The 16,951-nt window shown below is 42.6% G+C and overlaps 1 protein-coding gene across 4 annotated transcripts in view; it reads left to right on the top strand.

Moving 5' to 3' along the window:
• The window catches only part of LOC109038162 (transducin-like enhancer protein 4), a 180,658-nt gene that overhangs the window by 110,639 nt on the left and 53,068 nt on the right, over positions 1-16,951 (top strand). For all 4 annotated transcript variants that reach the window (XM_072297155.1, XM_019053134.2, XM_019053146.2 and 1 more), the window contains exon 3: positions 12,510-12,607. In XM_072297155.1, the coding sequence (XP_072153256.1) occupies positions 12,510-12,607 (98 nt within the window). The remainder of the gene's footprint in view (positions 1-12,509; positions 12,608-16,951) is intronic.

Below are 16,951 nucleotides of genomic sequence, written 5' to 3'. Positions count from 1 at the left end.
TCGGGTCGCGCATATTATCTCAACACTTTTCAAAACAATAATTCAGTCTTAAAAACAATATGTCGCCAAATTGTTAACAACATGGAAGCCATCCATTTCACTCCAAAAATGTTTTTTCCCTCGTGCAGTGGAAACCTAGGGAAATGATTTTGAAATGACCGTCTCTTATCCTCAAAACAAGAAAAAAAGAAATTGAAAGAAAAAGAAATTCAGACGTATTTTTCTGCAAACGGTTACATACGTTGTCTTGTTGCCATTAGTTTATTTTATTTTTTTCCTATTCGTTCCGGAAGAGCTACAAATTTCGATCACCATTTCGCAAAACGTACACGATGTGGTCAAATCATGTCAATAAAGAAATTGAGACAAACAAGGTTTCCTTTATCCGCAGATGGTTCTTTTAAGTCAAAGAAGACGTAATTTAAGTGTCTCTCAAAATGCCAAGAGGTTTGGAAGTTACAGTGAATCCGATCCATTTGCAAACTTTTACTAGTATTCCAGAATAATTCACTTCTGCAATATCGCAGAGAATAATTCATATCGATTTTAGAACCCTTTCCGTACCCAGCATCAACGGTGTCTGCTCTTTTATTTTGCGGGCGGAGGAGGGTTTCTGAATTCGTGTCTCATTTCTTAGATTGGAAAGCTACTATTTTACAAAGTTAAAGAATGTTACAATTGAAACTCCTTTCTAATATACATTTTCAAATATTTCTCACTTCAATAAAAAAAAAACTGAAGATCTCTCGGCCAAATCACTTAAAAGAATTGGAGTATAAAAGCCTCTTCATTTTACAGCGGCAAATATGTTGGAAATCTGACATTGACGAATGTCTTGAAGTAGCGTAACATAATGCTTAACCGTAATGGAATCATTAATGCTCTAACCAATTTATGGATTGATTGATTTATTTTCTTCTTTGATTTGATTGACCAATTTTTTTTTTTCTATTCCAGTTTCTTTCTCGAATAAGTACGACTCTGTAACTTGGTCAATTAAACAACAACGCTCGTTTATCAAAGCAATTCTTGTTTAATTAACTTATTTATTTATCGTTACGACCCTGTTTGTTGTAGCTGTTGTACATATTGTATATGTGAAAAATGTAAAACGATTGATTTCAATTTGTTGTGTTTCATAGACGAAGTAGAGTTCACTACACGTTTTTGTACAAATAAAATGTTGATGTGATATATTTGATTTTTTACTTCTCTATAAACTCTGTTCGTAGATTTTGTCATGATCAATCATGACCATCTGCTCCTATCCATTCCTATATGAACAGTATTTTTGAGTGTATTAATTAAAAAGTACCCAACAAAAACAGGGAACATTTTGGGAAAGAAAAAAGTCAAAATAGACAGCATGTTCGAATAATTTTATACTGCTTTTAATGTGACGCTTTAACCCGAATGAAAAGGCTAACTCGGCCATTTTCTTAGAATTTACGGTTATTACCAATCTACTTTTATTTTATAGCGAAAGATTCTGAGAATATTTTACGAGTAGGATTATCGAGATTTCAATTCACTTAGAATAAAACATCTGATTTTACAGTTCCTTAAATCAAGTTATTATTCTGAGAGAATGGAATGAGTGACTGCCATTAACGTCGACACGAGGTTATAATCACGGAGTAAAAGCATGTAATTAGTGTGGAACCGTCGTGGAGTGACTGATGAGGACCATCATAATCCCACATTGGTAACTCGTGTAAAGCTGCCAAAAGGCAATTAGAATTTTCACACGAATTATTAGCGCATCTGTCCCCTTGCCTAACTTCACCTAAATATCTGTCGTGACAATGATATTGATTATTTCTTGAATATCACGACCCTATTTTCAAGAGATTCCCCCAAAAGGTCGAGACAGTGCTGAGGATGTAATCCATTAGAGGAAAATCGGTGGTAGCCGTCTTTGCACGTACCTATTCATCCTTCAAAATTCAATGAGAACAAGTTAAATGTGGCCAATAAATTCTGAAGAAATGCAAAATTACGAATGGATGAAGGATCATTTGCATTCATTGAATTTGCAATTGGATCAAAACTTGTACTCGGTCATCGCGAAAATGCATTGGTTTTTCCGTACAGAGTCAGGTAAATCCAACGCCTCAAGTGATTTTTCCCGACTTGATACTTAAGTTTTTTCAACTCCAAAAAAGTTGGATCCAACGGACTGAATAGTTAGGATGATATAGAACACCATGTTTTCCTCCATTTCGTGGTTACGCAATTTTATCTTCTTGAAAGTCGAAATAGTTCTATCTCGCGATTCGCCCTATCCAACTTTTCTACTCCGTATTAAGATCTCCGAGTCAGTGGAAAAGAGACCAAGCTCTTTTTCATTGCTGTAGATATGCGAGAAAGTTTTGTTGCCTCATAATTGTGACCTGCTTTTTGACAAGGGGCATCATCTTCCGGAAGAAAATTTCCGTAACTTTGAACTTTGCGCGGAGAACGATCCCGGGAAGCGCCTGCAAAATTGTAGGAATACTTCAAGCATTGCGCCGTCTCCCCGACTCTAGTCTCGCTCTCGGCACTTGACTCGCGAATCGCGTAAGTTCTCAGATGCGCACGATATTCCGTCGTTATAGCGAAGAGAGCAGTAGTGTCAAATTTTCAAAATCGAGTTTCCTTCGAAATTTGTCGAACATCTTTTAGACGAAATCACAGAAATAGGTGAAACAGCAAAATTCATCTTAATTGTATGAAAACGAGACATGAGTAAGCCAAGCCTCAAGTGCGCAAAAACTGACGTTAAGTCAGGCAAATAAGCAGTAAGTGACATTATTCCCTCAGATAACCAATGAAAACAGTGCTTTCTAGTACAGTGCCGTCCTCTTCTGCCAATTTCTAAGCTGAAAATGTGTTTGTTGTGTGCCCAAACGCAACCACAAAAGCATGCAGTAGATATCACTTACGGCTGTTTTGCCTGACACTAGCCTAACATGAAAATGAATAATTCCCTTTTTATGTAATTGAAATAAAATCGGTCTATTTCAAGTATTCAAGCGATTTCCAAGAGTCTTTTGGATGATTAGTGGCAATTTGTCAAAAAACGGAGGCTTCTCTCAAAAAAAATTTCGCTCAGGCGCTTCTGAGCCCGTTTTTTTAAAAACTTCATCTTTGCACTTGCTGCTCTCTTCGCTGTCACGGCAGTTTTTGGAAATGTGTAACGTAGCGCACGTTCACAACTTCAGGAGGTGCACGCAAATTGTGCACGCAAATGCGCTCATTGGAGCGCATTTTGACCGAAACGTAAGCAATTTTACAGCCTACGGGGTCGTAGCCTACACAATCTTCCCATCGCCTACGCAGTTCGCGAACGAGCGGTAGGTCGTTGGTTTGTGAACATTCTGCACAGTCCGTTGACTACGCCAAAAAACCCTGCACTTTTTGATTGGAATATGCCGCTTTCAGGGCTCATTGGTGGTACCCTCAGGAGGAATTCTGGAAGGGGCAACACTCTGAGACCCGCGACTGGAGCAAGATGGCGGCCGTTAAAGTCCGCCATTTTGATTTTTTTTTAAAGCGCTGTCCTTCGGTTGCTATTGACCCGATTTTAGCACCCCTGGGTTGGTCAACAGCCCAAAGAAGGTGACGACTGTTGCCGCCTTATGATCGTCCATGAAGACGTCGTCACCTTCCAGGCAAAGTATCACAAGCGCCATGCGACGTTTAAAAATTTCCGCCGCCATTTTATTTCTTTACTGAGAAATTGTTCGTTGAATCTGTTTGGAAATTTCACTAAATTTTGTCGGCAGCACAAAGAAAATTCAGTGAAATTTTTGCGGACAGCTTCGTTGAACAATTTCTCTGTAAAAAAATAAAATGGCGGCGGAAATTTTTAAACGTCGCATGGCGCTTGTGATACTTTGCCTGGAAGGTGAAGACGTGTTGAATCCCCGCAAGTTAAAGTTTCCACCCGTCAGCATGAGGTTAGTGGAGGGTCGGTGGGAAAAATCGGTCGTTTTCAATGACCGTTGGCCCCCGCGGAAAACATCGATGCCGGTCGACTCGACCGGCGCGGCAAGCGACAGCGACATGTTAACCAATCGGAGAGCGGCACCGACATGGCAATACTCTCCGTACGCAGGCATTCCAACCGAGTGGAATGAAGATGGAGCAAGACAGGCCGTTCAACTGTGAAGCGGAGGATTCCGGGAGCAATAATAAGGAGCAGGAGCACATGTCACGGTGCATGAGCGCGGGCAGTTGTCAACGCGACGGCGGCGGCGGCGCGGCCGGCGCTGACCGATGGCCGCGCGGCCCGCCGGAGGACGTAATTGGCCGCCCCTCGGCCGTGTCTCACTCCAGACCGGACTCGCTACTAACAAGACCATGTGCTAAATCGGCCATAATTTACGATTAGGAACTACTATTTTTGGCTTATTTCAGAAACGACACGTGTGGATTACATTTTGCAAAAAGGAACCACTATAGCATTGCAATGATGCTAAGATTGTGCAACTTCTCTTTTGCAATAAAATTGCGGAAATCGAGAAAAACTATGAAATTTAGATGGTAATTTTTGTCTTAAATTCACAGTTTTTAGCGAGTAAAGTAGAAACTATTAATGGATAATCGGGGTTTTCCTCCAAGACAAACAAGTTGCACAATCTTAGCAACATTGCAATGCTAGTGGTTCCTTTTTGCAAAATGCAATCCATGTGTGCCATTAGTTTCTCTATGCGAATTTGAGGATGATTCAGAAATAGTAATTCCCAATTGCAAAAAATAGTCAAAGTAGATCGCGTCTTGCGAAAAGGAACCAGGAGCATTCCAATGTCGCTAAGATTGTGCAACTCTCTTTACCCTGCAGATCTGAACTGATCATCCATACAAATTTTATCTTTACTCTCGATATACTATGAATTCAAGAGGAAAATTATCCTTGTAAGTATGATTTTTTTTCATTCTTTCAGTAATTTTGCTGCAAAGAATGTACGTTGCACAACCGTTGCAACATTGGAATGCTCTTGGTTCCTTTTTGCAAAATGCGATCCAAGTATGAATCAATCGAAAAATAGTGTTGGTCTCCGAATTTAACTTTTGTCTCTCTCAATTAAATTTCTTAGATCCTTCGATGCGGGATTTCTATAATACTTTGTCTTTGATGCCAATGATTTAAGGAGGTTTTAGGTAACCGCTTGACAAATATTTTTTTTCGAGGGAGGGAGGGGGGAGGGTAATGAGAAATAGAGTCCCTTTATACTGAGAGTCAAGACAATGCGAATCCATTTCTGATTGGTTAACCGGATTTTAGGCCTTCACAGTGTCACAAACGGGAATAAAGATTACATTTTCACCAATTGCAAAGATTATAATCTGGAATGGACCGAGGAACTTCGAGTTCGACAAGGAACAAACGGAATGAGAGAAGGAACGGAGAAAGGAATTTAAGAATGAGCCGATCAAAGATTACGAAAAACGTTCAATTTGTGTAATCTTTATTCCCGTTTGTGACGCCATGAGGGGTGTTGTCTTGACTCTCAGTATAAAGGGACTCTAATGAGAAAGAGGTAAGGCTTTTTTGTAACGAGGTCTTAACAGACATTCGGTATAAGGCCATCATGGAAAATCCATTGTTTTTTTCTAAAACTTTTTTTTGCACGTTGATCCCTTGTGCTCACAGGCGTCTAAGAATAGATGGAGTGGGCAGTGGCGGCGTTCCCGGCGAGATATCTGTCTCGTCCGATCCGTGTAAACAGGGCTTAAAAATGTTGACAGCGGTGCGACCCGTGTAATAGTCGGTGTCGTCCGTCCGTCTACATAATAATAGTCACCCGCCCGGGGGCCAGAGGGGAGTGGAAGGGGGCCTGGGCCGCGCCATGCCGGAGGGCCCCCCGCCCCCCTTCCCCCCATCGAGAGGGGCGCGAACTGGGCATCCGTCCATGCATGTTACATGCGACACTGCGCCCAGCCCATACCCCCGGGGGAGGAGCGGGGGACGCGGAGCATGTTCTGCTCACCGAGTTTTGCGGTCGATGGGTCCGTGAGGGGCTCGGATTTCTGGTCACGAGACCGTTTTATTTTACCATACAAGCGGGAGCATCCGCTGAGGTAATTAACCGGTTTTCGGCGGTGTTGCCCCGTTCGCACCGAAAGAGCTCGAGTTTTCCGGCATCGTGTCAGTCGGGCGGAGTTGGGCAGAACACAATTAATTTCTCAAGAAGAAGCGCTGCGCTCTTTGAAAAATGTTGGCGGATTTCTTGATCCTAGTTATTTTTAATTATAATTATAATACATACATATAACCGGACCGGGTGAAAAATGTTGGCCACGACCAGGAGAGCACAATTGGAAAAGTTAGGAAAGTCCGGCGAAAAACCTTAGAGTTTTGACAACCGCGCAAAAAGGTACAATTACCTAGGTACCAGTGCCGAAATTACCTTTTCCAGGCGAAGTTCCCCTCCAATTTTAATGTATCTATACCAATATGTCATTTCCGTATTTCGCATTATTAAATTACTGTTTAGTTGAAAGGTTTTTTGCCGTATTTTATTCCAAGAATTCGGAAAACTTTAAACTCTGACTTAGATTTAATGAGCATTTGAAAAGCCGAAACTTTCATCATTTCAACATCCCCCCTGACACATCTTATTTCTAACGACCATATGGTGTTAGCATTGGTTCTTCAGCAAGTTTAAGGATTCAGCCAAAAATGTACTTGAAAAGTTTGAAACGATTCAGTGGAGTTCAGTGCATAAAGGGGAAGTCTGGGGGTTTGGACCCGCCCCCTCCAACGACTAGCAAATTTTTTTTTAAAAAAAATCGACATTATTTCGTGATTTCTAGGGAATTTTTATCCACCCCCCCCCCCCCCTTAAAAATTTCTGGCAATGTTTCTGATGGATTAACGCCATCACACACTCCGTATCCTCATTTAATTGCTTGGCAAGGCGCAAACGATGTAACTGTACGTATTTGAACGTACCTTATTGGTTAATCCTTTTCTCGTGGAGCTCTCTTTTCTAATTTTCCGTTGTTGACGGATTGCGCTTAAAGTTGCTGCCCCATTTCTCTCATTGGGTTTCCCGTGGACACGCTCTCTGGTTTTTTTTTGAAGGTCGAATAACAGAAGCAAGGTGAACAGCGAAACTTAATCACACCTCTTACCTTTAAGTACGTGGTTTTAATGGAGCGTTTCAGCCTGGTCGTCAGAGCGTAGAAATGCGGTTTTACGACCAATTTACGACTTCATTATTCTTTTTCCTTTTTCTTCTTCCTTTAATGACCGACGGAGAGACTCGGCTTGTTTGGAGTTTTTAGGTGATCAAGTACCACAGAACAGCTTCGACATTACTCGCCAATTTTTGAGAGATTAAAATACCAAGATAGAGCTCAGGATACATAGTAACAAGTGGATGAAACCCCCCGAGCACCACTTTAGGTTTTCATACGCAGGAATACTCATACTAATTATCACATTTTCCTAAATTCATATTTTCCTAGCGTTGCGCATGTTTTAAATTGCCCTTATATTTTAGACTGTTTTGGGAAGAAACAAATTATGCAAGATCTGAAGATTAGATTTTGCAATTTCTCCTAGTAATTTATTGCATGATGGATCATGATTCTTACAAAATTGTATTTTCATCGTACATGTGTTGAATCATTTCAACAATCAGTTTTTCGAATGAAATTTTTGAACTATTTGCGATAAATGATTTTTTATGCTTGAGGAAAAATTCTGTCTTCTGAATTAAGAAGTCTCGAACTGCATAGAAAAAGCGAGAAGAAGATAGTAAAAAAGGAAGAATTTTAGAGAGCTCAGAAGACGAATTTTCGAGAAATTAAAAATTTAGCGAGTGAAGAAGCAAGGATTTTCCGTTATGAGGTCTCAGTAGTCATCATGTTAATGTACACATGTTCTTTTCATAACTAGACCTCTAGGTACGTGTGGAATAAGTTATAATGAAAAAAGAAGAGAAAGATGTAGAAAAAACAGAAAGTTCAGGAGACCTCTTCAAGAAATCCTTGCCAAATTATGGATGGAGCAAGGGAAAGGCAATAAAAAAGCTATAGGATTGGTCATGATGTGGTCCCAGCAGACACCCTGATCAAGTGATCACCCCTGTAAGGACCGAATGAATGAATGTGAAGATTTTAGGATTCTCTTTTGAATTTTCGGCCGCAGATTCAATTAATCAAAAATCAAAATGATGTCTAAAGTCGGTAAATGCGTATCACAGATTGCAACGTTGTAAATCTCCGCTCTATTTTTCATTTTTTTAGAGGATAAGTTACCAATAGTACTATATATTTTTTTGTTATGTATGAGCTATCTGGAATCAATCTTAAAAACAGACACAATCGTAAGGAAACATTACCTATGCTAAGTTTTCGCGAAAGAAAATGAAACATAAGCGAAGGTTTCGAAATTTTCGGGTACGCATTTGTTGCACGTCGCCATCGATATGGAGTAGTTTTCGCAACTTTCGTTCCTGGGGCCGAATTTTGTCGGCTTTTTCACACGGAGTGCAACATCCATCGATGAGTTCAAACCGCACCACTGGCCAATCTTAAGTGCAGTCGAGACCCGTCCTAAGTATATTTAAGCACGGTGGAAGGATCGACAAAATTCGGCACCTGAAACGGTTTGCTCGGGGTCTCGGCTGAGCGGAGAACGGTTTATTTTTCCCTCATAGCGGCAACGGCGAGGTCGATAATTTCGGTGTGAAACCAACCTTGTGTTTAAGGTGTATCTACAGCTGCGTGAAGTAAGAAATTTCTCCGCGCAGGGGGCGCCACCGCTGTGTTTTAGAGTCCGTACAGCACCACGTGAGTCCTTGAGCTTTTATAAAAGTTGAAGGAATTTCTGTTTAAATCGAAGATAAATAAGTTCTAGCTATAACATTCTTCTTCCTATTGACCCTAAAAGCAACGTGAAAAGTCATTTCTGAAGCTCTGCAATTTGATCCCAGAAAAAAGTAGGGTTAAGCATGATGACCTTGATGCAACCAATCGCGCTTGATCGCTCTCAGCAGTTGGCAGATATCTCTCTCCCACCGTGAGCTGTCTCTCTCACACTCATTGGATTCCCATAAGGAAAACGGGGATCAAATTCCAGCCTTTATTGTGCAACTTTGAAAGCTCATCTTTGACTTTACACATTCTTCAGACATGCTGCTAGAACTTATTAGCTTCAGAATTTAGAGTCTTTCTCTTCATATTTAAATAATCGCTGATTTCGGAGTCAGATTTTAGCAGCGCGACGTGGTGGATTTTTTCAGAACTAACGCTGAAGATTAACCTTAAAGCTAATTTTTAACACCTTGCATCTGCGGGCGGGAGGCGGTTGTCGGTGGAATCTCGGGTAATTAACTCTTCCCGTTGCCGTTTCGAGCGCCGATGCCGAATGACCGAAAAAATTCGCCTGCTCGTGCTCGACGGACGCGGCCGGATCCGACGGAGCGGCGACCCTGCTCCCCGAGCCGACCAGAGACCAGCCGTTGCCCGTTCCAATTTAACCGGTGAAAATTACACTTTTTTATTAATTGACTCGCCAACATGTACGGCGAATAAATTGAGTAAACACAAGGCCAGCGTTTTATTCTAATTAATTTCTCCCGATCCACCTCCCTCCTCCCGCGGACCGCTCGCCTTGCCGTCCCGGTAGCTTCTTCTACGCTGCTCCCCCGTCCTCCTCTTCCTCTTCGGTTTTTAATTTATTTCTCTCGGTAGTCTTGCTGTCCTAACCCCCCTTCTCTTTAGCGCCCCCTCCTGCCGTACGTTGTTGAAGCCCCTCTCCTTCCCGTTCCCTTCGGAGGCAATATACAGGGTACTCAAAATCAAATGGATTACGTTTTGCAATATAGAACCACTATTTCTGGCTCATTTTAGAAACGACATAAATGCCATTGGTTTCCCTGTGCAGAAAGGTGCTTTTATAGAAGAGCCAGAGATAGTGGTTCCTAATTGCAAAATGTAACATGGTCGAAACTTGGGGGATAGATTGTTTAGACCGTAATGAGGCCACTTTGGACGGCGTTAATCCATAAGGAACCAAGCCACATCAGCTATTGCCAAATTTAAGTGGGTAATTCAATTTTTTACGCGAAAACGGTTGTGCGGATTGTTGTGCGAATTACAATGATTTCTCTGCATAGTACGAAGCAAATTCCTGTGCGAATTACAATGAATTTTCTGCATAGTACGAAGCAAATTCCTCAACGTTTTTAAAGGAATTCGCCCAAACGTTCTCTTGTAAAAAATTAAATTACCCGCACTTAAATTTGGCAATAGCTGATGTGGCTTGGTTCCTTTCTGTTAAACGCGGTCCATATGACACGACATAAGTAACACTATATTTTTACCTTTTTTGATACCTATGTCTACGTTAAAGCCATTTTAAGGGAATATATTATAGAGGGGTCAACCCTCCACCGCCTTTTTCATTTCTACTTTTTTTCATCAAAAATGATTGAAAAAGCTTTAAAATGCGGATATTTGATGTATTTTTTCAATCTCCCCTGGACTGCGGACAGACCGTACACGGAAAAACGACTTCGGAGCTGGAACCTGCGAGGAAGATCCGGGTAGCTAAAATTGCTTTACTTCATACCCAATAGGGGCGGCCTATTGTGTATGAGGTTAAGCAATTCTAAGCCCCAGCTAAGCCTAATCGCGTTTTTTCCGCGTACCTTAAAATTTGAACTCATGTGCATTGTGGTATGCAGCCTCATACTGGCCCTCATGGGCATTTTTGAAAAAATGCATTTTGAAGTGAATCATCGATTCTTTTGTACTCAGAGAATTTCTCCCGAGAACCTTTCAACTTTGCGTCAGAAGTGACATACGTCCGGCTGGGGGCCCACCAGAACCTCCGAAATGAAGTTCTACGGCAGAGTGAACACAACCTCGTGTTATTTCGAAGCCAGAGCGAACTGCGCCCGGAGAGATATGCATGCGGGGGAGGGGTCTTCAAAGCGTGATAGCTAATTAAGCTGCGATTGACGATGATAAGGCGTGCATCGGCCGGGACGGAGGGGGGGGGGGGGTGTTGCGATTCGAACGAAGATAAACGAGTGTAATAAATTGTTGAGCAGCGCACACGGGAACATGATTTTAGCAGCGACACCTGTTCGGTGTTTACTGCCAACTTTCATCCGCTAGCCGTAGTCGGGGGGTGGTTGGGTTGTTGCTCGCGGATCCTTGTTTGTTGTTTGTTTTCGCGCGACTATTATCGTCCTGAACTCACCACTTTTGTCCTGCCCTCGCGCGGGCTCATCAGTCCATAAATCCTCGTTAATGGCGGGCACGGAGCCCCCGGTGCCATAACTCACGGAAATTAGTCGGGAAATCGCGTCCCCCCCCCCCTCACTTCTCTGGGGTTCGGCCATGGATGCTTCTTCGGGGGATCAATCGGATCATTCCGTAAGGAACTTCGATGCCAGGGGCGATTTCCAGAAGTTGGCAACAATGGTTTTATTCCATTTACAACTATTATAATTAATCGATTCTGAGCGAGGCAACCTGCCTCGATATATTTCGATTGTTTAACGTGCGTTTTAGGAGACGAAGCCAATGGTTGCCAACTTGGAAGAATTGCTATTGTCAGTATTGCCATAGTCAGGGAAAATGACGAAAATGTCAGGGGAAAATTTCCCACTCACCTTTATTTCCTCTCTAGAATGGGTTTGACGTTTCGAACAACAAATTTTGCCTGAACTTATTTCAAATCATGTCTTTTTATGCATCGTGCATGTCTTCAATTGTCAAGGAATTTCACCAAAATTTTTCAGGGAATATTCTCTTGATTCGGTGGTAACCTTGTATTGTTGGATGCACGGTTTTGTTGTATAAAGTCCGATGCGATGACCACTACTTAGACAAGGCACGACTTTTAGAATTCTGATTTATGTTCCCACCTCAAAATTTCACGAACAACAAGATTCGTGCAGTGGAAATTACTGAAAAAAATTCCTAGCCAATGTATCTACGTCCTTTATTCAGCACCGGTCTTGAAAAAATTGAATTTTCCGCTCTGATGAAAGATAAGAGTCCACGTGAATTACCTATCTCACCAGAACGGATTGGATTTTTCAACCCAAGAAATCTATGTGTTTTTTGTGAGTAGTTCTCTCAAAAAACTGATATCTTGTAACAATTGACGTGAAATCGTCATCCCTAAAGTGGCCAAGCGCTTCCCTGTTGAGGCTTTTGGAGTAGATTCAGCATCACCGAAAGGCATTAAGGGCAACTGTGTGTTTTGCGGCGAGCGGAGGAGAGACGAGAGATCATCTTGTCAACCACAAACGAGCTTCGATCCCCAGGCTCCCACCAGCTCTCCTGGTTGTCAAACGTTCGATCCCGCTCCGATATGGGCCGTGATGCACATTGCCTACCTTAATTCAGAACATGCGTCAGCAAGGGTTGAATTCATAGTCCCACCTCCTTTCTCTACTGCCGTAATAGTGGAAATTTGAACTTTGATTATTTCAATTTCGAGTTTTATATTTGACCCTTAAGGTTTACTGATTTTGTCGTATCTTTGTTTTCAGGGACCTCCGCAGCCGGGGCAGCCTTTCAAATTCACAGTCGGAGAATCATGCGATCGGATAAAAGAAGAATTCAACTTCCTACAAGCTCAATATCACAAGTAAGTTTCGCTTCCTATCAGTACCGTTACACAATCTTTCTTAAGTATCGTTATCGACAAGAGCACTGCCGTGCTAAGAAGAACGCCGTATGAGCCACCAGACGTTGCCAAGTTTCCTCCGATAAAAACCGAAATTACTGGGGAAATTGTGAATATTATTTTCCAAAAATTTCAGACAATTTTGTACGCTATTAATGTAAAATATCTGAAAATTTTAAGGAAGAATATGCATGAATATTTTCAAGAATACATGTTTTATCTTCGGAAATTTGGCAACTCTCGAATGTTCATACGGTGTTTATCCTTAGCACGGCAGAGTACAACCATCAGAAAAAAACATGAGCACGATTCCCACCGACAGTTTGATACTAGCCAAATGCCTTCATCCCGCACCGCATGAAAGAAAAAAAAAAGAGAGGGGGAAGGTAAAGTGCCGGTATTGACGCACTTTTTTACGGCAAAGCGTAGTGGGCCCGCGTCGCCGCGAACGACGCCGGCAGGAAAATGAAATCGGAGGAAAGGCCTCAAGTGCTTACCCACGCCCTCCTTTCCACACGCTGTTAAATTGATACACAGGGATTTCTGCTCCGCTCGGGGAGAAAGAGCGTATATCCGACGAAAACCCGACGAAGATGCGCTTTTTTCGCCAAGGTAGGCAGATTTTCCGGCCGAGCGGGCACTAATGGGCGTCGGAGTCCCCGACTCGCCCCCTCCCGGACGCGGGAGCGCAGTAAGTCATTTCTGCCGATTTGACCTCGCGCACCGTCGAAACCGACGCTTTTAGTGCCCGTTAAAGGCCCGGATTTACATTCTCGGCTCCCGGCGCACGCTGCGTTCCGCCACCTCAAAACTTGGCCAAATCTCAATTGGACCGAGTTTAACAGAAAGGAACAACCACATCAGCATTGCAAATAATGGCAAGTTTAATTTTTACATGAAACGGTGTGGATTAGTGCAAATTCAGTGAATTTCTCCATATAGAGTCAAATTCCTTAAATTTTCAAAGAAATCGAGCAAACGTCTCCGTAAAAATTAAGCTGCCACAATTTGCAAAGCGATGTGGTGGTTCTTTCTGTAAATCGGTCCAATTAGGGGTCCAGATTGCAGGGTGTCTACAAGTCCGGAAATAGTACCGATTGTTTAAGGGCGGCTCGGAAGTACTGAAAAAATGCGGAAATTCCGCGAGTAGGTCCGGAATTTTTTCATTTTTTTGTCATATTTGTCGCAATTTGAGCGGGAAATTCAAATATTTTAAATTTTTCGAATTTTGTCAAGTGGAGGTACTGAAAAAGTACTGAAATTTTCTGTAGAGGAGGTACTGAATTTCTTGGGAATGTACTAAAAAAAGTACCGGAAAAGTACTGATCTTTGGCCAGCTTGCTTTAGTAGACACCCTGGGTCCAGATTGTTGTAGACATCCGCATTTCTCCAGGAGGCCTCCAAAATATTCCGCAACGCGCTGGGGTTTTCGCAAAAATGTCATCGCAACGCTCTGATCAAAACTTTGGAATATTTTTGAATGTGTTGATGTTAATTGTTTTTCAAGAATTTTGTCCCCTGTGGTTTATTTGGCTTTTATTCCTTATTAATTTGGCTGAATTTACAGCTAATAAATACCTAGATTCAATAGAGTTGAAAATTTGAAAATCTTCGAACAAATTTAAAAAACAATAACTCAGCACCCACAATTTTTGGGCGCTTTCACAATTTGATTGAAATATTTGCACCCCTGTAAAACTTAAACGTTCTAAAACATATTTATAATAAAAACTTATTCCTTAATCGGAATACACGCTGGTTTTTGCTAGAGCACCTGTCTAGGGGGATAATTTTCCCGTTTGAATTCCAAAATCCGGTTTTTCAACTCAACTCGACAAATACAGCGCACTGGAAAATAGTCTCTTAAATCCTGAGGCCAGACTACTGTATAAATTTGACAAGAAAAAATACTCCTTATTCCATTGGACTTTTGCTTAAATCAGAAGGAAATCAGCTCAAATGAAGAGGCTTGGCTCTCGATTTAATAAAAAATCCGATAGAACCAAGAATATCTTTTCTCGTCAAATTTTTTAAGAGTCTGAACTCTGGATCCAAGAGCAGGGTATCTACAAGTCCGGAATTCCGGAAAGTCCGGAAATCGTACTGATTTTTCAAGGGCGGTCCGGAAGTACTGAAAAAGTGCGGAAATTTTGCAAGGAAGTCGGGATTTTTTAAATATTTTTTTTCGCAATTTGAGCGGGAAATTCAAATTTTAGAAATTTTTCGAATTTCGTCAGTTGAAGGTATTGAAAAAGTACTGAATTTTTCTGTTGAAGAGGTACTGAATTTCTTGAGAATGTACTGAAAAAGTACTGTAAAAGTACTGATTTTTGGCCAGCCTGTTTAAGTAGACACCCTGAAGAGACTTTTTTTCCAGTGCCATATCACTTAAAAAGTATCCTGGTGAGTTGAGCAATTGTTTACGTCGAATACCATTTGGCCAGTCGTGGAGATGAAATAGCGGAGTGTGCGTCGGTCCCGGGCCGCCCTTCCGGAGCGACCCTCCAATTCTCACTTCCGAATGCGGCACGAGATAACGGGGTTTTTTTCGGGGTTGGGCGGGGGTGCGTGCCACTAAATTAGACGTCGAGACGCTCGAGAGTGTCTTGTCCCGGAGCCGGAATCCTGAGTGAATCCTCCGCCGAGCCCCTTCCTTTTCCTCTTCACCATTCTGCCTCTCCTCTTCCTCCGCGAAAACAAGGCGATAATGTCTCCGCAGTCTCCCCCGTCGGAAGAATACGATTTCGCTCGATTGGTTTTCTTCTTGAATCAGTTACGTCTTAACAGAACTTTCGCGGCTCTTTTACGAAGGAGGGGAGAATTCTTGAAAAGGACTGTAGACTTCAAGTCGTCGTTCCTCCGACGTAAGGGCGTACCTCGATTTCCACGTGAGTCCTGCTCTCCATACTGCCGTGCTAAGGAAAAACATCGTAAGAGCATTCGAATGTTGCCGATTCCAGTATCAAAACAAAATTGCCAAGAATGTTTATGAATGAGTGTCCTTCCACAAAAATGAGTGAGTTCGTGGTTTTATGATAAAACTGAGTCAATTACGTGCTTTACAAACAGCGTGTCGTAACAATTGCAATAACGAATCGTTCCGAACAACTTGAGAACACAGGTTGGCTGCCTTTCTGGGCCGTAAGAGCTCTATGACCTAACCTCCCAAATCACCAACTTGGCCATACTCTCCCCTTCAAGGTATCCTAACTTAAATGAACCATCCGTCACTCCCAGCTCTAAACTGCGTCGGTTTCGGACTTTTAACGTTTGAAACCTCTGCCGTTATTTTATCACTCGAGGTTAATCGAAAATTCACCCCCCCCCTCCCTGGCCCCCCAAGATTTAAACGTTCCCCGAGAACTCCTCCCTCTTAGTCTCTTAATTCGGAAGCTCGGCCAGACGGATACGCCCCCGGACCTCGACTTCGCATGGGGCTCACCGATTATGAACGCCTAGGCGAGCAAAAGTTCTGCTTTTATTGTCGGACAACTGTTAGTACCTATTCGCGGAGGATGGGGGGGGGGGGGCACTGGGCACGGTCGTCGTTGCACACTCGCACACGCGTTGTGTCGCGTCAGCGGCTCCAAACCGCACATTATCATGATTCGCTTCTTTTCTTTGACCCCCTCCCCCCATCCCCACCTCTCCCCACACTTACCCGACGAGTCAGGTGCCCCCCCTCTTAAGGGAAGGGGGGCTACTCTGCACTGCCGCCGCCGCCGTCGTGTGTGGGCAGCTACGACTGGGGTCGTCGGGAGTCATTGTTACCCCCCTCCCGACGGTTGAGGAGGTGGGGGGGGGCTCCCGTAACAAATGAGTATTGTTTCTTATTCCATTAATTATTGCGCCCGTTTGTTGACATGTGTGTACGGTTGAGGCCGCGTGTTTAGGCTTATGCTAAGCGTTGTCGGGTCGGTGCCTATCCCGCGGGGATTTCCGGAGGCTCAGGGACGAGGCAGGAGTGCGGGTCTCCATGGCCGGATTAAGGGACGGGTCTGAGGGGATTGCGGAGTCCCACGTGGTAAATTACGGGAATTTTTCAAGGATTCTATAACTGATACCTTTTTTTGACGTTTCATCCTGTTTCTAAAATTCCTCTTATTTTTTTAAAAAAAATAAATGAATGAGAAATAAGAATTTATCATAGGACATTTTACTTTAGTTATTACCGGATCCCGATATGCAACGCTGCAGACTTCCTTTCATTTCTTCATAAATGGAAAAACAGGGTGTCTAGCGTCAGGATTTTCCCGATTCTATCAGGATTTGAGTTCAATCAGGATTTAATTTCGATTTCATCAG

The sequence above is a fragment of the Bemisia tabaci genome, chromosome 1 (assembly GCF_918797505.1).
Source record: "Bemisia tabaci chromosome 1, PGI_BMITA_v3".
NCBI classification, from domain to species: domain Eukaryota; kingdom Metazoa; phylum Arthropoda; class Insecta; order Hemiptera; family Aleyrodidae; genus Bemisia; species Bemisia tabaci.
This window is presented reverse-complemented; position numbering and strand designations above follow the sequence as displayed.